General features: G+C 44.4%; 1 protein-coding gene across 2 annotated transcripts in view; it reads right to left on the reverse strand.

Annotated features, from left to right (window-relative positions):
- Window positions 1-1,297: 1,297 nt before the first annotated feature.
- Window positions 1,298-25,000, reverse strand: part of cblb (Cbl proto-oncogene B, E3 ubiquitin protein ligase) — a 69,004-nt gene continuing 45,301 nt past the window's right edge. For both annotated transcript variants that reach the window (XM_083759618.1, XM_083759619.1), the window contains exons 10-19: window positions 19,608-19,808; window positions 18,182-18,379; window positions 17,130-17,519; window positions 12,625-12,713; window positions 9,078-9,224; window positions 8,168-8,232; window positions 6,685-6,786; window positions 5,244-5,408; window positions 3,659-3,784; window positions 1,298-2,960 (exon numbers count right to left, since the gene is read on the reverse strand). In XM_083759618.1, coding sequence (XP_083615744.1) covers window positions 2,704-2,960; window positions 3,659-3,784; window positions 5,244-5,408; window positions 6,685-6,786; window positions 8,168-8,232; window positions 9,078-9,224; window positions 12,625-12,713; window positions 17,130-17,519; window positions 18,182-18,379; window positions 19,608-19,808 — 1,740 coding nt within the window. In that variant the 3' untranslated portion in view covers window positions 1,298-2,703. The remainder of the gene's footprint in view (window positions 2,961-3,658; window positions 3,785-5,243; window positions 5,409-6,684; window positions 6,787-8,167; window positions 8,233-9,077; window positions 9,225-12,624; window positions 12,714-17,129; window positions 17,520-18,181; window positions 18,380-19,607; window positions 19,809-25,000) is intronic.

Consider the following 25,000-nt stretch of genomic DNA (forward strand, 5'->3'; position numbering starts at 1 on the left):
GGCAACATCAACATCGTGACACAAACAACTCATCGCAGCAGCCCAGAACTGGACTGGACCTAACTTACAACACACCTGCCTGACTGCCTGCTGCTATCTAGTACATAGACCAGATTATTGAAGATTTCTCATTCTCTGTGTGTCATATATATATATCCCTTCTATTCTAGGTCCTAGATAGTAAGAGCACTTTCATTTGGCTGTAGACTTGCCTTTAGTGCACTGTCTCCCATTATCACAACACTGATTCACACTGATTCACCACAGTATGCCAAAGAGGTTCCATGTACGTTTGACTAGAGCACATAGCACCACTCTGTCCATCTTTTGCATTTCTCAGATGATTAGTATCCCAATTTTGCAATAAAATAACATGAAGCAAGATGCATAATTACAGAGCTATCAAGTGATTCCCACTCCAAATTGGCTTATTTTTTGTAGCATCTCAGAAATGGCAAAAATGATATTCAAATTCTTCCCATGTGCTTCACAAGAGCCAGCCAGTGTGTGGTGAATACTGAAGAGCACGTCATGTCAGGCCCATAGCCTCAAAGACAACATTTGGTTGTTGAACTGACAGCACAGTTGAATTCCCATAATTAACCACATGAACCCTAGCATTTGGGGGTGAACATTTGGGCGAAAACAGCACATCCACAAGCTTACATGCTCACAACGTGTCGCAACGGGACACATTGTGAACTTGTAGACTGGCTATATCTACTGTATGTAATTTGGAGGGGAAAAAAGGAGCTGACCAAATACAGACCGCGGGGGGACTTAGATCAATGAATTATATAGGTATGGTTTAAGTGTTTAAATGCTTTCTCCATCTCCTCCAGACATACATGTGGACACACATACACAAAAAGGCATTACCACGTTAACTACCGCCCGTTGGCACATACTGTATAAATTCAGTTATCACTATCAACAAATTGGCTTCAGTGAAACTCAAGTGTACAACAAAACAGCTCACTCATGTTGAACAAATACATTCATTGGCTTGTTTTCTTCTTCCTCGATTAAAGAAAGCGCGTCAATCGGGAAAACAAAAAAACAAGTTCTGTCTGATAGAACTTGTGGTCAAGCTACAGAAAAGTAAAATGAAGCTAGTACGACTTTTCCCTTCTGAGAAGTCATGACTCATGAACCATTTTTGGGTTGCAGACCCGTGTTTAGTGTGGGTCGCAACTTAAATAATATACTGTTTTGTTTTTTGTTTTCTTTTAAGGAGAATATAAATTTTTTCCAAAATATTTCTTATTTTTTATGGCACAAACCATTTTCAGATGGGGGTTGTCAGCCAAATACATCAATTTGGCAGTCCTTGACGTGAACATGAGACGAGGAGCACAGATCTAAAGGAGAGACCAGTGAGTGGAATGGACCAGTGTTCTCTCTGGGGTGGGCTGGTTCATGGTGTTCACCTGGGCTAGAGGAGAGACCAGTGGACCAATAAGGCTCTTATTACCTTTCTTACTCTTACTCTATTACTCTTAGTAGGCTACCTTTCTGGTACTATCTCACTGTTCTCAGCTCACCAGCCCAGGGTCCAGTTTGTGAAAAGCAAACTTAATGCTCATGGTCACACGCTATAAAACCATTATAGTTAGAGCTGTTCTGTAGGACAGTGGTTCTCAACCTTTTCTGGCCTGTGACCCCTCAAAATAACCATATTCGCATTGGGGACCCCGCTCACCTTGACAAGCACTTGGGATGTAGGAGTTGAGCAATTACATTTTGTTTGACTCCACAGATTTATATTGGGAACATAGCAACATTGTGAGCTTTATGTGAACATTGTGAGCTTGTAGATCGGCCATTTTGCCTCTTTCTTTTATTATCTGAAAAATTTGGCCAATGTTCAACCAATTTGTATTTGATTTGAGTTGATTACTTTTGATAAAGCAATGGTCTTATTTCTTTGTTTCTTTGTTTCTTTCAGGTATTAAAAATCCAACAAAGTCCAACAATTTTCACTTCACGGTCAACTAGGGACCATCCTAAAATCATGTGGGGACCACCCTGGGGGTCCTGACCCACAGGTTGAGAACCACTGCTGTAGGAGAATGGAAGAGAGGAAGACATGGAGGAAAGATCAAAGGGTGGATGAGTGAAGGAATTTATTTAAACAGATATGGAGGAGTCTGGCTCCCCCCACTGGTAGTAAATAAAAACCACGCCAACTGTACACATTACTGAGCATTGTTATTGAGCGTATTAAGATTTTTCTTTTTTGTTTGAGTTGCAAATGATGTGGCATATACTGAAAGGCTTTACAAACACATGTCTCTGGTAGGGAGTGAAAGGAAACCGTAGCAGCAGTAGCAGGGATGGGACCTTGTATATAGTTTGGTGGTCCTAGTCCCCATGACATAATTGTTGGCAACAGGAGCATTTTGAAAAGCCAGAGGCCTGCACTGGCACAGCTCACTGTAAACAACAAGCCAAGTCCTTTTTAGTTTCACAGGTTTCAACTTTTTATCATTCACAGACAGTACATTTCGTCCTTGTCTTGTCGCCATTGTCGTGTCTCTCGATTAACGATGGGAGGCAAGGCCCCCATGGCATTTCTTTCCTCATTCCTCCACTCAGTCCAAGGCCTAGAAGATAAAAATAGCCCTTTTTTTTCTTCAAATTATCGAAATCCGTCAGAGAGGCACAGCGTCCTTTGTCGCAGTCTCTTTGCCGTCTCTGGGGCTAAAGGTTGAGTCTGGGAGCCACCAGGGCAAACTCTCGCAGGATGTTGCGGGCCACCTCCACTTTGTTCTGGGCGATCATCAGTGCCCGCTTCACGTCCTCAAAGGAGTAGCCCTCGCCCATCAGCTTAGCAATTTTGGCGTCCACACTCACACTGGCCGACTCCATGCTGTGAGGTTTCCCCGGCCCGACGTCAGGGGGAATCTTCCTTGGCAGTGGCTTGGGCGGCCGGGCGGGCGCCTGCAAACACTCCATGGCTACCAGGGCAACAAACACATGTCATCAACCATCCAGGGAGATTCACACACAATATGCACAAGGGGATATTTGTAATTGTAAACAAGAAAAGATCATATTAACTTAAAAGAGAATTATGCTAAGATAGCAGCCAAATCTACTTCATCTTTGAGATGTACTGTAGCATAATAATAAGTCACTGCAGCAACCTGAATGCAAAAACATCTCAGAGCGAGGTGGGTGGTAGTCAGACAGCCTGACATCTAAAGACGTGGTTCTGCATTGCTTGTTGTTTTTTTCTTTTTACTCTTTTTTTTTCTCCATCACTTTACTTGTGAGACTACATGAGCAGAGTCAAGCAGGACTAAGGGATAACTTAACGTGGGGTCCCAGGGGGTCCCCAGCTAAATTACTTAACATAGCGTCACAAGCAGTTTCACCACTTTAACTCTATGTGACTCTATGCGTAGCCAGCCTTCATCTGCCTTTGCCATGCATATTGCCCCATGCGGATTAAGTCCGGCCCCTCTCAATTGTGGGAGGACTTCACTGCCGAAATGGTGACGAGCCAACCAGATTCGTCTGGAACCAGGCTATATATAACCAACCAGGACTCAGTATGCAAATATGGGGCAGGACATTGCAGAAGAAAATCGAACACTGAGAGGGACAAGACTAATATCCACGCAGTGATATATAAAGTGGTGTTCACTGTTACCTTGAGCGGTGGGTAAGTGGTCGACGTGTTCCAGGCAGGTCCTGGACAGACCTTTGCTGTTTTCCCCCGCCAGTCTTCTGAGTGGCGGCAGGGGGGCGGCGTTGTTCAGCATGTCAAACACAGTCTCTATGGGCAGAACACACAGCATGTCAAACACAGTGTCTATGGGCAGAACACACAGCATGTCAAACACAGTCTCTATGGGCAGAACACACAGCATGTCAAACACAGTGTCTATGGGCAGAACACACAGCATGTCAAACACAGTGTCTATGGGCAGGACACACAGCATGTCAAACACAGTCTCTATGGGCAGAACACACAGCATGTCAAACACAGTGTCTATGGGCAGAACACACAGCATGTCAAACACAGTGTCTATGGGCAGGACACACAGCATGTCAAACACAGTCTCTATGGGCAGAACACACAGCATGTCAAACACAGTGTCTAAGGACAGGACACACAGCATGTCAAACACAGTGTCTAAGGACAGGACACACAGCATGTCAAACACAGTGTCTAAGGACAGGACACACATCATGTCAAACACAGTGTCTAAGGACAGGACACACATCATGTCAAACACAGTGTCTAAGGACAGGACACACATCATGTCAAACACAGTGTCTAAGGACAGGACACACAGCATGTCAAACATAGTGTCTAAGGACAGGACACACAGCATGTCAAACACAGTGTCTAAGGACAGGACACACAGCATGTCAAACACAGTGTCTATGGACAGGACACAGCATGTCAAACACAGTGTCTAAGGACAGGACACACAGCATGTCAAACACAGTGTCTAAGGACAGGACACACAGCATGTCAAACACAGTGTCTAAGGACAGGACACACAGCATGTCAAACACAGTGTCTAAGGACAGGACACACAGCATGTCAAACACAGTGTCTATGGACAGGACACACAGCATGTCAAACACAGTGTCTAAGGACAGGACACACAGCATGTCAAACACAGTGTCTATGGGCAGAACACACAGCATGTCAAACACAGTGTCTAAGGACAGGACACAGCATGTCAAACACAGTGTCTATGGACAGGACACACAGCATGTCAAACACAGTGTCTATGGACAGGACACACAGCATGTCAAACACAGTGTCTAAGGACAGGACACAGCATGTCAAACACAGTGTCTAAGGACAGGACACACAGGGCAGCATGTCTAACAGTTTTTTGTTTAGTGGTTCCCAAATGAGAGATTAATGAGAAATGAGAGTTTGCTCAGGACCTACTAGTACCTACTAGTACCTAGTGAAAATAGCAGGTATACAAGGTATACTGCTATTTTAAAAAAAGAAAGAGTGAGAACTACTGATTTAGAAGGTATTTGTAGAATCGTATTTGTAGAATCGGCCTCAGGGTCGTCCAACAGTCTTTGTATTGAGTTTGTGCTTAAAATGTACTGTAAATTCTACAAACTGTTAATAAATATTTCAATCAATCAATCAAAGGTCTCAAAGGTTTCATGCTACTTCACCTTCATAATAAACTGTAAAAAAAAAAAGAAAAAAAAGAATGGTCTCTCCTGTATAATGCATGGTTTAACAGACTCACCGGGGGCCAACAGCACATGCTCGTGTCCAGAGGAGGGTCTGTGAGGTCGCAGGATGGCAGAGGAGGAGTTGGAGGAGGAGGACAGGTCTGTGAAGCTGTGTCGTACAGGCGGAGGCGGAGGTGGAGGCTGGGCCAGGAGCCGACCGTTGAACAGCTCCTCTACGGCTGCAACACATCCAAACACACGCCATATTGGGTTGTCTATACATTATTCCAGTTGTTCTAAAACCTTTTTTGTCTTAGGTCACCCCTGTAAATAATGTTGTCATCCAAGGTACCACTGTACCAGTAATGGCATTACTGTTACTTTATAGCACCTTATGTCATATCACCGGTACGTAAATATGTAAATCCTTTCCCCAAAGATACAGTATGTCACGAGGAAAACTGGAGAGAATATTTATTTCCAGACAGACTGAAAATAACTTTAACCACTTAAACCCCAGCATATACGTAGGTTCTCCTTCGTGCCTGTAGCTATCCAGGCTCTAAATGCCGATAGGAGGAGGAGGTAACTTGTCACCTGACTCACTTGTATGAATTATTTATGCTGTTCTGAAAATGTTATGCATGATAATGTTACACTGATACCTGAACTGCCATGCTGTTTTATTGTTCTATGTGTACTATGTGCCTTTTTACTGTGTTTTTGTGTTTCATGTTACCTGCCTGTGTTATGCCTTGCTGTAAACCAAATCGCCCCACGGGGACAAACAAAGAAATGAACCTGAACCTGAACCTGAATTCCTATTCTGAGGGGAACATTCTCACAACGCAGGGCATTAAATTATGAAAATACATGGAAAAGTTCAATAGCAGCGGCGGTATATTCAATGTAATTAATATTTCATGAGGACGTGACAGGCGCCGTTATATAAATTCTGAACCCTTTAATTGGGGGCACATACAATAATGTTATGCTGGGGGAAAAAGACAGGGACAGGAGAGGGCATTCTCATTAACACTAACGTGACAAGCGACAGGACTGCGATGGGCCGTCAAAAACATAATCTGTGTTTAGAATTGGAAAGTATTGACTTAGATCAAGAGTTATTAACATTTTAAGATTTTTCATCCCATCCATTAAAATAGAGGGGGACCACTTTGGATGACGTACCAACCGGGAATGACATAGAATGTTGCCCAATGGACGCTCCCAGCCTGTAGAGCGGTGCCCTCGATTATGAAATGATTAATGTTCCGTCTTTTGATTAATCTCTGTTTCGGGGCGCTGAGCGTAACTATTTTGATAGGACGGAGACCTGCCCGCGGGCCAGTGGGGCTCACTGCACATACAGCATATACGCCTGTCATAACGTGTTAGTAAATGCACCGGAAATTAATGTTCCTCCAGGGGAGGAAAAGGGGGTGCGAAGAAATACACATGTGCTTGTGGGAGTTGTGTGGAGTTGCATTGGGGGGGGGGGGGGGGGGGGGTTACCTTGCGGGGGCAGCAGAATGTCATAGTCGGAGGGGGTCCTGTTGATGTAGAAGGAGGGGCAGGGGGCAGACACTAACGTCCTGACTGGCTCAAAATGGCCACCTGGGGGATAAAGAAGAGGTCAACCTAACGTACTCTTGTAGATTAATGGAGTGTGAGGTTCAGGGTTCAAGGTACTTTACTGTTACATCTTGTGCACAGGTACATAAAAGTAAATCTTATTATATTGTGCGGCTTTCTTCAGACGAATGATGTAGCAGCAGGGTTATGATAACAATAATAAGTAAAGCAAAAGAAAGAGAAAGTGCAAAACAAGGGCAAAAACATCACACTCATGTGAAATGAGGGGTGCCTGTTATGTTTGTTTAAAGTGCTGTAAACTTGAACTATATTAAAAAATTACAAATACGTTTAGGGATAAGGGGTAAGATAGGGCCCTGACTGCTACTCTATGTTTGTTAAAAGTGCTCTAAACAAACATTAATAGATCAGTGTATATACAATTTACATACAGTATAAGCTTAGTATATTAATATTATATACACCATCAGCATTATCAGTAGCTGCCACATTCCTCACTGCAGTGGTTCTCTAACTTTTTAGCCTGTGACCCAAAAGAGAAATGTGATCTCCCCACTCCCAGGACCCAAACTAGTGAAAATAGCAGATCTTCAAGCTCGCAAATATGAGCTTGTAGAACTGCTTATTTTCACGACTTCTTAAACATTAGTTCGTTAATTTATGGAATTAATGAATTGTTTTTTGAAAATGTTTTGAAATAGTAATAGTCTAATAAAAAACAAAATATTTGGGGAAAAAAAACACATTTGGGAACCAGTGATATACACCGTCAATATTTATCAGTCAGTAGCTGCCACATACCTTACTGTATATACTGTATAAACAACTTCACAGAGCCTTCTAACCTTACGTACCTAATATAAATATCTGCAATAGTCTACTCCAGCGATTACCCAACCTGTGGTCCGGGACCCTATAGTTGGCTGTGAGGGTATTGCAAGTGGGCCGCCAAATAATTGATGAAACAAATTACATGGTATTTTCCCTTTAAAACATCACAGATAAATAGGAACTTAAATCATACTGTTAGTTCCATTGATCCAAGCCAGAACACAATCGACTGAATGACCATCAAAATGAACATGCTCTGAAAATGTAATGGACCCACAGCAGGTGACTGGGCCAGCAAAACTCTCAACGTTTTCAAGAGGGCTCCTGATCCAGAAAAGTTTGGGACCCGCCGCTCTGCTCTTTCAATTGGCAGTTGACACAGAATGTCAGGCCATAAAAAGGTTGAAACCCTCAAGCTCTCATCTCTCTGCTACTCTCACCATGCATGGATCATCAGGTCGGCAGCGTAATGAACTCAGCAGCAGGGGTGTACTTATGCTCTCATCTGATCATTTGCACATTCATCAGTTTGGCTTTGGCTTGTTGCTTCTCTAATGGAGCCGACACTTACCGTGCTCGGGAGGCTTGTGGATTCTGTCCTCCACAGGCGGCTCAGGAGAGCCGTTCTCCACATGCCTACGAGGAGAAATGGGCCATCAATGTCTTTGCAAGCCACTGATATACAGTAATAGCTCTTAATTCCTATATACAATTCCCTGTGTCATGCTAGCGTCATGTCCAGGGGATGTACAATAACACTCCCTATTAACTTGTACATCATGGCTGGGGGATGTATTCGTACATCAAGCCGCCTCACGCTACAAAAACAGGAGATATGTCCTTGTCCTATGGGCCACATGGCTCCTCATATAGTCTCTCACACACTACTGGAAATAGTGGTCTACTTGAAATGTTTTTTAAATCTTTAGAGAAATGACACCCATAATGACATGCCCAAAATAGGTACTCCAGGTTGAAAGTGGCTAAAATCGATGTGCGTTTCTTTTTTTAAATATATTTCTTTATTTAGGGAGAGGTACAAGGTTAGTTTTACATCGTTTTTGTCATTATTATAATTTTTTTGCAACCCTTCCCCTTAGGTTGGACAGAATGACCAAGAGTGGTCACGCTTGCCCAGCCTACCCTCCCGTTCACCCTCCCACCCTCCAAATGGGTCCTAGGGGAGGCAAAACATAATAATAAAAAATAAAAAAAATACAACAAAATAAGGAAAACTAAATAGTAGAGTAAGTAAGATGAACAAAAAAGAGAAAAATAAATGAATAAAAATAAACATGACATAAACAGAGAATAAAACACAAACAATTACCAAATAGACATTTGCATACTTTGTGCGTTTCTTTCATGAATCCATTGGAACCAAAGGTGTGTCGGTGTGGGATAGATCATGGAGGTTAACAGTGACTTGGTACAGGAACACTGCAGTATACAATACTATACAATACATGTATGTACAGTACCTGTTTGGAAGTGCAACAGAGATGCAGACGGGAGCTTGAGTCAGACACAAGCTGGAGGACGGCACCTGGTACTCATCTTCTGGCCTCTCTGATGACGCTCTCTGCCACTCTGCTGCCCCGGGACTGCTGAAAGGGTTGAGGGAGGCTCTGTGGGGGGGAATGAATGTATGACTCATGTACGAAATATTGAAGACTAATACTAAGGACTGCTTTCATTTCGTTTTTAGTGACTTTTGAAAATGCACAACACAAAGCAAAGCAAAGCCTTGTTTTCATTTAATTTCAGTTAACTAAAATGTTATTATTAAAAACAATCTTCCCACTTTTCCCCAGTTTTTGTTATTTTGTCAGTTTTTGTTAACTACAATAATGTTGGGGGACGTACAAGAGAAAGAATCTCATTTGTCCATCGAGCACAACAGATGTACAAATCATTGACTTGTGGGGGCACCTAGTGGTGGATTAACAACTTAAAAATAATAGTGATATCTGGCTTCAATTTCTGCTCACCATCAGCAAAACCTACCGTACATGGAAGACCGCAGCCACCAGGCCAAACAATGTATTTTTAGATGGGTTGGTTTGTGGTATTGTTTTCAGAAGGGTTGGTTTGTGGTAGTGTTTTTAGATGGGTTGGTTTGTGGTAGTGTTTTTAGATGGGTTGGTTTGTGGTAGTGTTTTTAGATGGGTTGGTTTGTGGTAGTGTTTTTAGATGGGTTGGTTTGTGGTAGTGTTTTTAGATGGGTTGGTTTGTGGTAGTGTTTTTAGATGGGTTGGTTCGTGGTAGTGTTTTAGATGGGTTGGTTTGTGGTAGTGTTTTAGATGGGTTGGTTTGTGGTAGTGTTTTTAGATGGGTTGGTTTGTGGTAGTGTTTTTAGATCGGTTGGTTTGTGGTAGTGTTTTTAGATGGGTTGGTTTGTGGTAGTGTTTTAGATGGGTTGGTTTGTGGTAGTGTTTTAGATGGGTTGGTTTGTGGTAGTGTTTTTAGATGGGTTGGTTTGTGGTAGTGTTTTTAGATGGGTTGGTTCGTGGTAGTGTTTTTAGATGGGTTGGTTCGTGGTAGTGTTGGTTGGTTTGTGGTAGTGTTGGGAAGTCATGTGTCAGCTTCTTTCTGCTCAGAATTGACCACACTTTGCTGTCAACAGACTCCAACATGGTAAGAGGTGATAGTTTTGCACCATGAACCCAGACTAGACTGGCTGTGTCTTGTTCTGCACTATTTTACATCAGGTACATTTGTGAAAACTCCAGTCTAAAGGCTAGTTCATATTATGTCATACAATAGGGACGATATTGACTTTTTTGCCACTCAGTGATGAAATGATGACTCACAGGAAGAAAAGACTTGCCAGGGAGCAAGTCCTTTCCTCAATAACTCAATAAATCCAACTGTTTGTGTTGGCTCTGTGTGTCTGTGAGCGAGTGCCCATCTATAAAACCCATAGACACACTTAACATTGATTGCCATTGATCTACAGCAATGGCACTGAGGGTTTTATAAAATAATGAGCTTTAATTGACGTAGATCTCGGCCAATGGCGGTGAATCTGTTAACCACTTGCACTTTCACTTTCAAAGCCTTTCCTATATAGCAAAATAGCAGCTCTACAAGCGCACAAGCTTCTAGATTGGCTATTTCTGCTATTTTTTGTGGGACACAAACATGTATTGGGAAAAGGAAGGCACTGTTTTACAGCTCCCAGGTCATTTTATTTGTAGGTAGAGACACAACGTTTGGACCCTGAGCGGGTCTTCGTCAGGCATGGGTACAACACAAACATGTATGACAATGAAGTATAGGGCCTTCATTTACAAAAAGTTTAAAAGTTGAAATACCGTTGATATGAGGCGTCTGCCAGACGGCGACGACATGCGTGCATGTGTATACGACATGTAGTATTTGTGCGGTGGGCAAGTGAAACTAAAAACCCACTGCACGGGATGACATACTGTAGTTTACTGTAAAAACGGAGCTTCCCCTCAGCTCCAGCTTCATTAGAAGTGACAGCTTTATCCTTGCCCTCCACTTCGGCGCAGAGCAGAGAAATACCTAATTTAATTGTGCTGCCGCTAAAAGGCTATTACATGTTCAGCCATCATTTTTCAAAGCAGTCTCTAACAGTGACTGTATGCCCTATGGCTAATACAACTTAGATAGAAGGCCTATACGTCTCCGAAAGCAAAGGATGAGTTTTAGCCAAAGACACAAAGAAAAGGTGGTATATTTGTGTCTTTGATTGTGGCAAGAAACAGATTAGTGCTTGTAAAAACTGACTGTTGTTGAAATCAAACCCTGTCATGTATGCAAAGTTTCATATGATTTGTGGTATTACTATTTATTTCACTTAACTTGGGTCTTTTGCATGTACAGTATATTATAAATAATCTGACGGGCAGACACCTCGTAATTCCATATCCTCCCCCTGTAAATTTAAACAAATGTATCAAAAACAGCAGATCTACAAGCTCGAAAGTCTGCTCTGCTTGTAGATCACAACAAAACAGTCAGTTTTAAGTGTGGGGTTTATAAATATTGAACCAATGAAAAGTATTAACAAGAGATTGTGACTAAATGATAACCACACTGGAACACAGTCTCTATTATTTTCTCCCCCAAGGAAGGATCCTAGAATAACTAATGTAGCTATACATCAAGTTGACCGGGAATTGATTGTATGCAACATACTGTAGATTGTAGAGGACTCACACAGGGTCCCCATCGGTTGGAATGTTGCTTGTATATTTGTCTGAAGTGTCTGTAGCGTGTCCAAACAGTTTTCAGAGGATTTCCAAGTAAAATGCTTCTTATCTTGCTCAATAAAAAAGCCCACTTTGTGCGTGTGTATGTGTGTGTGCGCGAGCGCGTGCGCGCGTGTGTGTGTGTGTGTGCGTGTAGGGTTGGGATCCTTTAGGATTGTAACGGTTTCCGATGCCTTAACAGTTCCCTTTAACCATTCCTATGTATTCCTATATTGTACCTCACTGGTTCTTATATTGAGGTACAGGAACCCTCTGGGTTACTCTAGGGGGTTCCAAATAGACCCTTAAAAAGGTCTGTAACTCTGAGAGACTTGAGAGTGTACAAAATGGAACCTCAGAGTTATGGTGGCCCTTGATATTAAACCGTCTGAGAAGACATTGTAATAGCAGACGTGAAGTGAAGTCCACATAGCAGCTGTGACAGTGTGATGAAACCACTTCTGGAAACCAAATGTGATGGAACTGGATTCCGGTTCCTCCGGTTCTGGTTCTCAACCCTATTGCTACGTTCACACTGGCAGACGCGAAAGATGCAAAGATACAAAGCTACACAGCATAGCCTATATATTTCTAGCTTTGTATTTTTGTAGCTGAAGTGAAAACCAGCTCAATTTTCTTGCAGCTTTTGCAGCAGTTACAAACATTGTATGTATCTTTGTATCTTCATGTCGCTGGCTTCCATTGAAAATGTATGGTAGACTGTATCTTTGCATCTGCCCATGCGGACACACTGTGTGTGTGTGTGTGTGTGTGTGTGTGTGTGTGTGTGTGTGTGTGTGCTACTTACTTGTGACTACTGACAGCAGCAGGCTGAGGTAGAGAGTGCCGTGAAGGAAGGATATCGTACTCATCGCCGACCTGACCATTGGAGAAAGGCTACGCACGCACACACACACACACACACACACACACACACACACACACACACACACACACACACACACACACACACACACACACACACACACACACACACACACACACACACACACACACACACACACACACATTTATATTAATGGAAATGTCAGTTCTAAATAGAGCTGATTTATTTTAAATAATTTACAGGTATGAAGAAAATAAGATTGTTTGATTAAAATGGTTTTTATAATCAACTAAATCGATTAGTTTGATTTGCACCCAACTTCGGTAAACTATGTTCACGGTGTTTCTATGAGCTGCTGATAATCCCAAGGCTCTGCAATCTCTGCTAAATTAGCAGCCTTCCACACCGCCATGAACGAGTGCATGGGCCATTCATGTTCACCCTGGAGAGAGCATGAACGAGTGCATGGGCCATCCATGTTCACCCTGGAGAGAGCATGAACGAGTGCATGGGCCATCCATGTTCACCCTGGAGAGAGTGCATGGGCCATCCATGTTCACCCTGGAGAGAGTGCATGGGCCATCCATGTTCACCCTGGAGAGAGTGCATGGGCCATCCATGTTCACCCTGGAGAGAGTGCATGGGCCATCCATGTTCACCCTGGAGAGAGCGACAAGCAGACATTTTTATTTTTTTCATCATGGAGATTAGCATTAATTCTATGCCCATTTACAGAGCAGGCGTAGGCAGCGTATACAGTCAGGATGAGGCAGACCTGGTTGAGGTCAAATGATCAGTTGGCTCCTGCATGTTGATGTTGCTCTGAACATTCCCTTAAAGGTCTCCTGCATGTTGATGCTCTGAACATTCCCTTAAAGGTCTCTGTTCAGAAAAGGAAATCAACATTTTTTTTTTTGCTTTGGCATGCAGGACATCTCAGGTGGGCTGGCTATTGTACAGTACGCGACGCTTTTTACCCCAAATATAGCTGCCGGTATATTTGCTTTATATAAAGTTTATTGGAAACAAATCTTTACTTGCGTTGGTGAACGCATGTAAATCCAGGATTGAATGTTGTAAGTCCTTTAGAAAATGTGTTCCCAAATAAGCGTTCGCTTTTGGGGATTATTTTCAGCAGTAACTGCAGCCTGCCTTTGAACAGAATTAAGTGCTTTGGAAGATAACCATGCATATCGTCAGTGAAAACCTCTTTTCACCATATTTTATACTTCGTCGTACTACAGTGTCACACCAAAGTAGCAAAAATAGTCGAGCTTTATTCATAGTATTTTTTCATTTGAATCCTGAAAGGTAACGGTTTTGGACATGCAAGGTTTCTAGCTGACAGCAACCATATGCAAAGTGTGTCAGGAAGGCCGCCCATACACCTCCTCACAGACTGAGTGTGGGTGTTAACCCACTGAGGCCCATTCTGCCCATCCACCTCCTCACAGACTGAGTGTGGGTGTTAACCCACTGAGGCCCATTCTGCCCATCCACCTCCTCACAGACTGAGTGTGGGTGTTAACCCACTGAGGCCCATTCTGCCCATCCACCTCCTCACAGACTGAGTGTGGGTGTTAACCCACTGAGGCCCATTCTGCCCATCCACCTCCTCACGGACTGAGTGTGGGGTGTTAACCCACTGAGGCCCATTCTGCCCATCCACCTCCTCACGGACTGAGTGTGGGTGTTAACCCACTGAGGCCCATTCTGCCCATCCACCTCCTCACGGACTGAGTGTGGGGTGTTAACCCACTGAGGCCCATTCTGCCCATCCACCTCCTCACGGACTGAGTGTGGGTGTTAACCCACTGAGGCCCATTCTGCCCATCCACCTCCTCACGGACTGAGTGTGGGTGTTAACCCACTGAGGCCCATTCTGCCCATCCACCTCCTCACGGACTGAGTGTGGGGTGTTAACCCACTGAGGCCCATTCTGCAATGTCTTCTAAATATGAAACTACTTATGTTTCTATACCACGGGTGCTCAAAACTATTTCATGTCAAGGACCCCCAAAATAATATGTTATTGGCTGCGGACCCCCAAGTACTCAAAGATTTGCATACATTTTCAGGATTTTAGTGGTTGTATATCTGCTATTTTTGAATAGCCAAAGTTTAATATAACGGTTGATGTGATTAAAATCTTAAAATGACACAGCTAGGTGCTTTGCCGGTTGTAACATGTTAATGTATGTGTATAGGTATAGCGCTGTGTGTGTGTATAGCAGGTCTTTACAAAACACTCAGACAATGACAAACAGAGGGTACCAAACCATGTGCATTTCTTTCTTTCTTTTCTGCATTATTCTCTGTGTGCTTTGCATAATATAATTACTCCTACTTATCACCACAGTCACACACATGACAAGAGGGAGATACTTAAAAGGGCTATCTATCCATCCCAATTGTTTTGTTGTGATTTTTGAGTGGTGCAACCACTCCCTTACGGAGCTATGTGTGTGGGTGGCTGGATGGCTGGGGACAGTCAGTGCAAAAAAAAACATTTCCAGGAAGCTGGGGTAAGATTTTTAACCGCCCTCACCAAGTTCCAAGTGTCCATTTAGAAAGAGTTTCCAAAGTAGTTTTTTCCAAAGTGGTGGTTTTCTCTCATTTTGTGAGACTTCACATGGTACAACACGTTGTACACATGGTACAACACGTTGTACACATGGTATAACACGTTGTACACATGGTACAACACGTTGTACACATGGTACAACACGTTGTACACATGGTACAACATGTTGTACACATGGTATAACACGTTGTACACATGGTACAACACGTTGTACACATGGTACAACACGTTGTACACATGGTACAACACGTTGTACACATGGTACAACACGTTGTACACATGGTACAACACGTTGTACACATGGTACAACACGTTGTACACATGGTACAACACGTTGTACACATGGTACAAGCATGTTGTACACATGGTACAACACGTTGTACACATGGTACAACACGTTGTACACATGGTACAACACGTTGTACACATGGTACAAGCATGTTTCAGCTCACATATCTGTGGCCAAAACGTTGTACCATACCATGTACTTTAGATCTATAACTTTGAGAGTGAACAAATGGAACTATTGTGGTCCTTGAAATTAAAAGATGTCTTCTCAAACTTTGTAAGCACTGTTCAAGACCTACTTCTTCACTTTTGGTTTTAGTTGAGTTTTTAAAATCTCTGTGTTGTTATTCATGTACTCACTTGTTCTGCCTGATTCGCTGCCTTTTTTGGTGTTTTTCTTGCTGTTATTTTAATGTTGTTTTTGTTATTTTCTATTATTTGAATGTTATTTTATTTTCTTTGCTTTTATTTTATTTTGATGCTATGTTATGTTTTTTGCTTCTGGCCCTGCTGCCGTGTGTTTGCTCAAAATAAACAAGTTAATAATTCTCTCTTTTGTATTGCTCTGTAAAGCACTTTGCGCTGCATTCATGTCATGGAAGGTGCTATATATGTGTTTTTAGGGCTGGGACTTTTTTATTTTAATCTAATTAATTAGAGGCTTTGTAATTAAAAAAAAAAGTTTCGTTTTATTTTCCCTTATTTTCTATTTCTATTTTTTGTTGTTCGTCTTTGTTATTATTTTGCATTAAAGTAAGTAAAAAAGGATAGGCACTACATAAGCTACGGCTTCAGCCTACACCTTTTTCGGTCCAAACATGTCCTGTAAAATGCTTTTGCTGCTGTAATAATCATGTACATGATATAAAACTACAGACCGAAATAAAACTAAAACTATTCTATTCACCTGGGAACAGTGAGATTTTTTTTTTTTCAATGAATCAATGAATAGTCACTACATAAGCTTAAGCAATAAAACATTGTATTTTTACGCTACTTAACCAAGACCAACAGATAAACAAGTGCAGTGAATACTCAAATGTGCTTTACGTGGGGGGCATGAGAAAACAAATAAAAACGACTTCATTAGGGGGGGAAACACCAAGATGAAGGAATAAAATCAATCAAAACAGTGGAATGATCTATGTGGGGAGTTTTGGGGAGAAATCAATGCATTCCACAGGGCAATTCCAGAACAGTGGAAAACATATCACTGTTGATTTATCAATACCAACAGTTTAGTTAATAGGCCATAACCGTTTTATCTGGTCGAGTGTGTGTTTGTGTGTCGTTTGAGCCTCCGGTTGTTGAAGCAGCTAGCATGGAAGCTAACGTTGGTGTAGCCCCATATGGAACCTTTCCCTTTGCTATTGCACACAACCGTGCTGTTATCCACACTTCCATACAATAGCTTTTAAATCTAAATGTCCCATTTACTTGGCAAAAGTGATATAAGCGGCTTCTTCATTCATTGATTCCTTTGGGTGAATGGTGGCTTGGTGTTGTTAATAACTGACTTTGGTGTAAGTCATGTGTATTTTGTATGCTTTATTGTAAAATCATTAAAAAACTTTGATGACAAAAAATGACTTACTTTGGAGCCGTCTGTGCCGTCCACCCTAGGCTGGAACCTCCCGGCCGCCCCCGAGGGACAACTGAGGGGTCTGCTGCCACCGTTGAGGTGACAGGAGGCTGACGACGCCGGCGGTGGAGCCAGCTGGGCGTCGGCCACGGAGGGGCCGTCCTTGGGGCACCCCCACGCGTCGGCCGGCGCCACCTGGGGGGGGTCCGGCGTCACGGCGGCAGCGGACGACACGCAGGAGGAAGAGGAGGAGGAGGAAGAGGAGCTTGGCAGCCAGGAGTGGCGCGTCTCTGGGGGGATGGGAGGGGGTCGCTCTGGGGGAGGCGGGGGCGGCGGGTCCCTCTGGGGAGGCGGGGGCGCGGGGAGGGGCTTGTCCTGCTTCCTGGACATGCCTGGTGACGACTGCGAGAGGAAAGGGGGGTGAGAAATCCAATTTGCGGGACATTTGAACCAATAAACGACTTTTGAGAAGCAAGATTTTTATTTGTATTTTCGAGGTCCTATATGTTCGGCTTTGAGGGTTCGTGTAAACTAAACACAAACATGTGTAAAACTCTGAAATAACCCTGTGATAGAAGTCAAATATCGGCCATTGCCAACTCCAATCCTGTTTGATGAGTGGCTGTAATAGGGAAATTCTGAAAAATAAGCAGTTTCATAATGATGACCAGAATCCAAGAGAAACTATATGATTGATGACAAAATCCTTTTTACACTCTACCCCAGGATTCGAACCCGGGTCTCCCCGACTGAGGGGCCACATTTCTACCAGTCTCTACCAAGATGGAATCCCCGCTTGGTCAGGGAGACATGGCGCTTGAATCAATACTACTTGTCAACCAGTACTGTAGGTGTCTTACCCAAGAACAGGGTGTACATTTCTAAGTGGCTGCAGATGTGCTAGTCATATTGTATTAACATACTCTAACCCCACAGATTGCTTCTATTCTTTGAAATAAGTTCTAGGGAGGCCGCAGCTTAAAACATCTTTGAAAGTACTATCATTCATCATCACATTCTGGCGCCAACGCAGCGGGGCTGATGTGTCGAGGGGGGGCACTGACCTTAGGGGAGGCCGTGGGGCTGGCCGACGGGGAGCGAATCACACCCTTCTGGATGAGGTCAAGGCGCGGGGGCACGGGGGGCAGGCTGAGGTGCTGAATGCAGAGGCCGGGGTCTCCCCCGATGTGGGCTTTCCTCCGCTGAGTCACAGGGGAGGAGCTCGGAGACACGATGGGGGAGTTCTGGCGCTCGGCACATTGCTGGGAGGACAGAGGGAAAACAATAAGCGGACGCATGTCACCACAAGCTCTTTATCACCCCCTAGTGGCAGATAGACGGCGGGGGAAAGAATCAGTTCAACTGAGAGAAGATGGTGCCAAACAGTACTTTGGCATTCATCTCTAGTCTAGCTCACTCTCGCTGGGGACTTCGCACTAAACCGCTATTTTAGACCCTATATGATGAAAGCATTCAAATCAGAGTGTGGCTGAATAGATTTCTCATACATTAAAAAAGCAGAGCTGAATTAATGAATTACAAGTAAAAACACACGTAGGCTTTTCCAGCAAATGCTTCTGAAAACAAAATCATGAAGGCAGTATCTCCCAGTACTTCCGAACCCTGTAGGGTTGAGTGGGTGAAAGTGGCACAGTTTAACAACTTGCCAATTTCTCTGGTAAGAATCGCCTCCAAAGAGCTCTCTGCATTTAGTTTGGGAAATGTTCCAGTGCTAGAGGCACAAAGTGGGAGCACTCAGAAAGCTCTCCAAGGTCATACTTTGTTTTACATCGCAAGACAATCATGGCAATCATGCAAAGAGCGCTGTTGGAAAAAAATTAAAGGTAAAAGGACAGAGCAATGGATTTTAAGTGGGCGCTTCTTGGCAAAAGGAAAAGCGTGTCAGTGACAGCCATTGTTTTCACATTAAGTCCCATCACTGGAACCGAGGTTTAACATAATCTTACCATGTATTAAATTCACATTATGCACTGTGAAAAACAGGGTCCATGATATCCATGTCATTTCTTTGCTTTAAACAGAGGCTTGTCTCACTTTTAAGATGTTAAACTGACTTGCACCTCAACCACTGAAACAGTTCATAGATTGAAGGGACAGTGGTGACAGAGCAAGCAACAAGGGAAACTACCAGAGGGGACTGTGAAATACCAACCAGATGTACTGTAGTGTGTTTGGTAAAACAGTCTTCTCTGTTAGAGCCTCCCAACAGTCTCCCTACAGAGGTAAGAGAGACCTCCAACTATTTGACCTTCAAATTCAACCTTAAGAGGTGGCTAAAAACAAATCAAATTTGTAATCATGAGTAATTATCAGCTCACTGGTGTCATTTCTCACATCACTATTAGCCTGCTCAGGGACCACAGATGAAAATATCTACTGTTGATAAATGTGCATTGTCCCCGTCAACAAAAACTGGAGCAGAGGAAAATGTGCCAACCACAGCACTAGGGTGGCACTGCATGGCTATACCTTCCTGATGTTGGCGAGTCCGTTCATGACCAGGCAGTCCTCCTTGTCCTCGTCGTCGTCCAGGTCCATCATGGGGCAGCTGAACTGGTCCAGGAAGAAGCACTTGGCGCCCTCGTTGCGCGGGTCGAAGGGGTCCACAATGATGGGCTCCGTCCCTTTGATCTCACATCGGCAGAACGGGCAGCCCTGGCCGTCCGACTCCTGGAACGCACGTCACCAAGGAGAGAGAGACAGCTTTTAGCTCAACACGGATTTCCAACACACGCGCGTACACACACACACACACACACACACACACACACACACACACGCACACACACACACACACACACACACACACACACACACACACACACACACACACACACACGGATAGGCGCCAGTGATATTTATAAGCTATGGACATTTATAAACATAATAATCTGGTGAACGTGAGTTGTTTTTTTCAGGGAACACGAGGAAGCACTTTGGCCACATGGCCTGTTACAGACAGCCCCCGAGCACATGTGTTTCTATTCAAGGTGACGCTACGCGCCTTTAGAATCACCCCCCCCCCCCACACACACACACACACACACACACACACACACACACATTCATGAAAGAGCTCAAAGCAAAACCGATTGGACACATGCACGCATGCGTGCGTGCACACGCTCCGAGGGAAGCTATTCTGTAAATTTACAACTTTTGATGGGGCCATTTCCGTATTCCGCATGGCAGCCCCCGTCAAGCGGGGGGCCATAAATAAGATGAATAAAAGCGGTTTTGGTTTTCAGACCATCTCTCTCTCTCTCTTGACTCGGGGGCCCCCCGCCAAAAAATCAAAGGCAGACAATATTTACGGAGAACAAAGCTGCAATTGTGGCGGCCATATGGTTGGGGACTTGGCAAGGGCCGCATACCAACAGCATGTCTGTAACCTAATCCTAATTAGAGAGGCTGGAGATGGGAAGGAGTGGGAGGTTAAAAGGGAGGAGGTTGGAGCGGGGAGGAGGCGCCATGCAGCGGACACTTCACAAGCCCCGCTGTGCATCAACATGAATGGCAGATTAAACCACGCAATTCTGTGCTTTGTCATTCCATGGTGTCGTGTGGATGCAACACGCTGTGAGCTTGTACATCACGCTATTTTCACTCTTTTGAAAGAAAAAAAAGTGGTTAGAGCCATTATGTGACACAAATGCTTCACAAAAAGAGAGAAAACCACCGCTTTGTACTTTGGGAACTCTTTCTGCTGTAGATGGACACTTGGCACTTGGTTAAAGATTTTACCCCAGTGGAAATGTCTTCTCTTTTTTCCCTTTTTTTTCGCAGCTGACTGTCCTCAGAAATACTTTTCATTTCAAATCGGGGAAACGGTGATGATGATTTCGCAGAGCGACGGCAATTCATAACGAAGACGCCTGTTACTGTAACAAGGTGGTGACATTACTGGACAATGAAGCCAGCTTTCCAGAAACAGTCTGAACTTTTATTTTTAACCTCTGACTCTTATCTCATTTAGCTTCGGGGAGAAGCTACGACACTCACACGAACAAGGGAACCCTCTCATAATAACGCCCCCACACACACGCACCCTGCCGAGATCAAATACCGTCTTTAAAATCTAAACAGGATGTGGAATTACATACATCACCCAGCCACACCACAAGCTGTTTCCCCGTGTGAGTGAGAGCTCCCTAACCAACGGCTGCCGAAAATAGCCGAAAATAGCCCACCTTGAGCTTGCAGGTGGGCTATTTCCGGCGGACACGTGATGCGTCGCCCTGCGACGGAGCATATGTTGGCCATAAAAGGTCTATCCCATGGTTGACTAACAGCAGAGCAGAAAGCAACAGTGAAGGGAACCACCGCTGATTCAAACCGACTGGTGCTGCACGTTAGTCACCCAGGAGGAGTTGGACTGCTTTGACTCACACATTCTTCACCGCTGAAACATGCACGTGTGTGCACGTTACACACACGTCATTGGTTGAAGTCATTAGGGCGCTCTCCCGCCCACGCCCGCCCGCACGCACACATGCGCACACGCACACACACACACACACACACACACACACACACACACACACGCAGACGCACACACACACACACACACACACACACACACACACACACACACACACACACACACACACACACACACACACACACACACACACACACACACACTATGATCCCCTGTGATCCCCTGGAGTAATGGAGGAGGGGTCTCACTTGGCTTTTCATAACAGGAAGTGTGACAAACAGACGCTGTTAATGTGGGTGCCGCTATAACGTGGCCTCGGACACTGTTTGTTTACCAAGCAGGAGCGCTGGAAAGAGTACGCTCATTCTCTGAACCAACCCGTGTCTGCGTTCAGACATTTTCCAGGCAATATATACGCAATGCGAATCTGTCTGCCTCTTGGCCAATGAATACTTGCAAAAGTATCTCAATGGGTTTTTTTACTGGTTAAATAAAGTTTAAACCGCTTTGTCGGGTGGAAACCTCACATGTCAAAAACTGTTACTTTTCAGGATTCAAATTCAAAAGTAGCAAAAATCTACAAGCTTGATGCTTTTGTGTGACGCCATGCAAAGTTAGAATATGGAGCTTTTGTGTGACGCCATGCAAAGTTAGAATATGGAGCTTTTGTGTGACGCCATGCAAAGTTAGAATATGGAGCTTTTGTGTGACGCCATGCAAAGTTAGAATATGGAGCTTTTGTGTGACGCCATGCAAAGTTAGAATATGGAGCTTTTGTGTGACGCCATGCAAAGTTAGAATATGGAGCTTTTGTGTGACGCCATGCAAAGTTAGAATATGGAGCTTTTGTGTGACGCCATGCAAAGTTAGAATATGGAGCTTTTGTGTGACGCCATGCAAAGTTAGAATATGGAGCTTTTGTGTGACGCCATGCAAAGTTAGAATATGGAGCTTTTGTGTGACGCCATGCAAAGTTAGAATATGGAGCTTTTGTGTGACGCCATGCAAAGTTAGAATATGGAGCTTTTGTGTGACGCCATGCAAAGTTAGAATATGGAGCTTTTGTGTGACGCCATGCAAAGTTAGAATATGGAGCTTTTGTGTGACGCCATGCAAAGTTAGAATATGGAGCTTTTGTGTGACGCCATGCAAAGTTAGAATATGGAGCTTTTGTGTGACGCCATGCAAAGTTAGAATATGGAGCTTTTGTGTGACGCCATGCAAAGTTAGAATATGGAGCTTTTGTGTGACGCCATGCAAAGTTAGAATATGGAGCTTTTGTGTGACGCCATGCAAAGTTAGAATATGGAGCTTTTGTGTGACGCCATGCAAAGTTAGAATATGGAGCTTTTTGCCCGACAGCAACAATATACTAAAGCCACAAAGAAAGCAGTGGGTTGTGTGTGTCTCCCCCCCCACCCCCATGTTTGCAGTGTTGTGTGTGTCTCCCCCCCCACCCCCATGTTTGCAGTGTTGTGTGTGTCTCCCCCCCACCCCCATGTTTGCAGTGTTGTGTGTGTCTCCCCCCCACCCCCATGTTTGCAGTGTTGTGTGTGTCTCCCCCCCACCCCCATGTTTGCAGTGTTGTGTGTGTCTCCCCCCCACCCCCATGTTTGCAGTGTTGTGTGTGTCTCCCCCCCACCCCCATGTTTGCAGTGTTGTGTGTGTCTCCCCCCCCACCCCCATGTTTGCAGTGTTGTGTGTGTCTCCCCCCCACCCCCATGTTTGCAGTGTTGTGTGTGTCTCCCCCCCCACCCCCATGTTTGCAGTGTTGTGTGTGTCTCCCCCCCACCCCCATGTTTGCAGTGTTGCGACTCAGTCTCTTGAGAACTGAGTGACACACAGAGATGTGTCTAGCACTGCTGTGGTCTGGTCACTGTGGCGCAAACATTCCTCAACCGCTGCAAGGCCTACAGCTCCCATGATGAGGAAATTCTCTCCACATGTGGGCCCTTCAGCATCAATGCTGTCTTGCATTACAGCATTTTTCATCTTTTTCCTAAGCGCCACATTTTCACGCGACCCATCCAGGTTCACCATTTAAGCCGACAAATAGTGCGGCGCTCGTTTTACCCCGCTAAGCAGCATGCAGCTAATTTGCTCTTAGCCTACAAAGAAAACGACATTGATGGAGACCTATGATTGTGAGATATGCTTTTAACCCCGCTAAAAAGCCTGTGTACTCTGGGTGGTGTGTGTGTGTGTGTGTGTGTCCCTTTCAGAGATCAATTTGTGGACAGTGAGGCTAGTGTAGTGCTCTTCTATCTCTAGAGAGCTGTCTCTGGGAGATTACAACACAGACGTCCCACCCCCAGAGGAGAGGAGAGGATAAAGAAGAGGAGAGGAGAGGAAAGGAGAGTGGAGAGTTGAGGAGGGGAGGGGAGAGGAGAGAGGAAAGGAGAGGAGGGGAGAGGTCCTGATGCTAATGATTCATTATGAAGGTAATGCACACACGCACGCGCACACACACACACACACACACACACACACACACACACACACACACACACACACACACACACACACACACACACACACACACACACACACACACACACACACACACACACACACACACACACACACACACACACACACACACACACACAGCACAGATGCACAAACTCAAGCTTTTCACTCCCATTACTGACTGACATGTGTAAATGTGATTAGGACACAATGCAAGGCCACGGGGAGGAAGAGGAAGATGGTTAATCAACGGTATCACAACATGCTGAAGAGAGTCTGCTTCCAGAAACAATCCATATAGCAGAGAAGAGGAACAACAGTTCTGTGACCTCACCTCACCTGTGAAGCCTGAGTTACACTTAGTTGCACGCGGGGGTGTCACGCCCGCGGAAATGTCGTGCACCGATCTACAAGCTCACAGCGCGCCGTGCTTTTTGGACGGCCCGAGCTTGTAGATCGGCTATTTTCGGTATACGCAACACTCACGTTCAACCAAGTATAAATCCGGCATAACCGTGGTACAGTATATTATATCATTCGACAACTTGTTCTTCTGTGCTGACATTTTCAGAGCACTCACCATCTTTCCACACGCTATTAGTGTGACAAGAGGAAGTGGATTTGGAACCTTAGATGTGCGGTTGAAATAATAATAATAGGCCCAACAACAACAACAACAACACTACAACAATAGCCAGTGAATTCCACATGGCTCAGTTCCTGCTCGGCCGCTCTGTGTGATAACTACGCTGGAGTACGCTCCTTTCTTTCCCACAGAAGTCGCAGAGACCTTCAAAGCGATGTTAACGAGTGGTGGTATAAAAACACAATGTATGACAATCCTCCATGAGTCCCACTATGCATGCACGCACACACACACACACACACACACACACACACACACACACACACACACACACACACACACACACACACACACACACACACACAC

Source organism: Protomyctophum parallelum (assembly GCF_964188405.1).
Source record: "Protomyctophum parallelum genome assembly, chromosome: 1".
Classification (NCBI taxonomy): domain Eukaryota; kingdom Metazoa; phylum Chordata; class Actinopteri; order Myctophiformes; family Myctophidae; genus Protomyctophum; species Protomyctophum parallelum.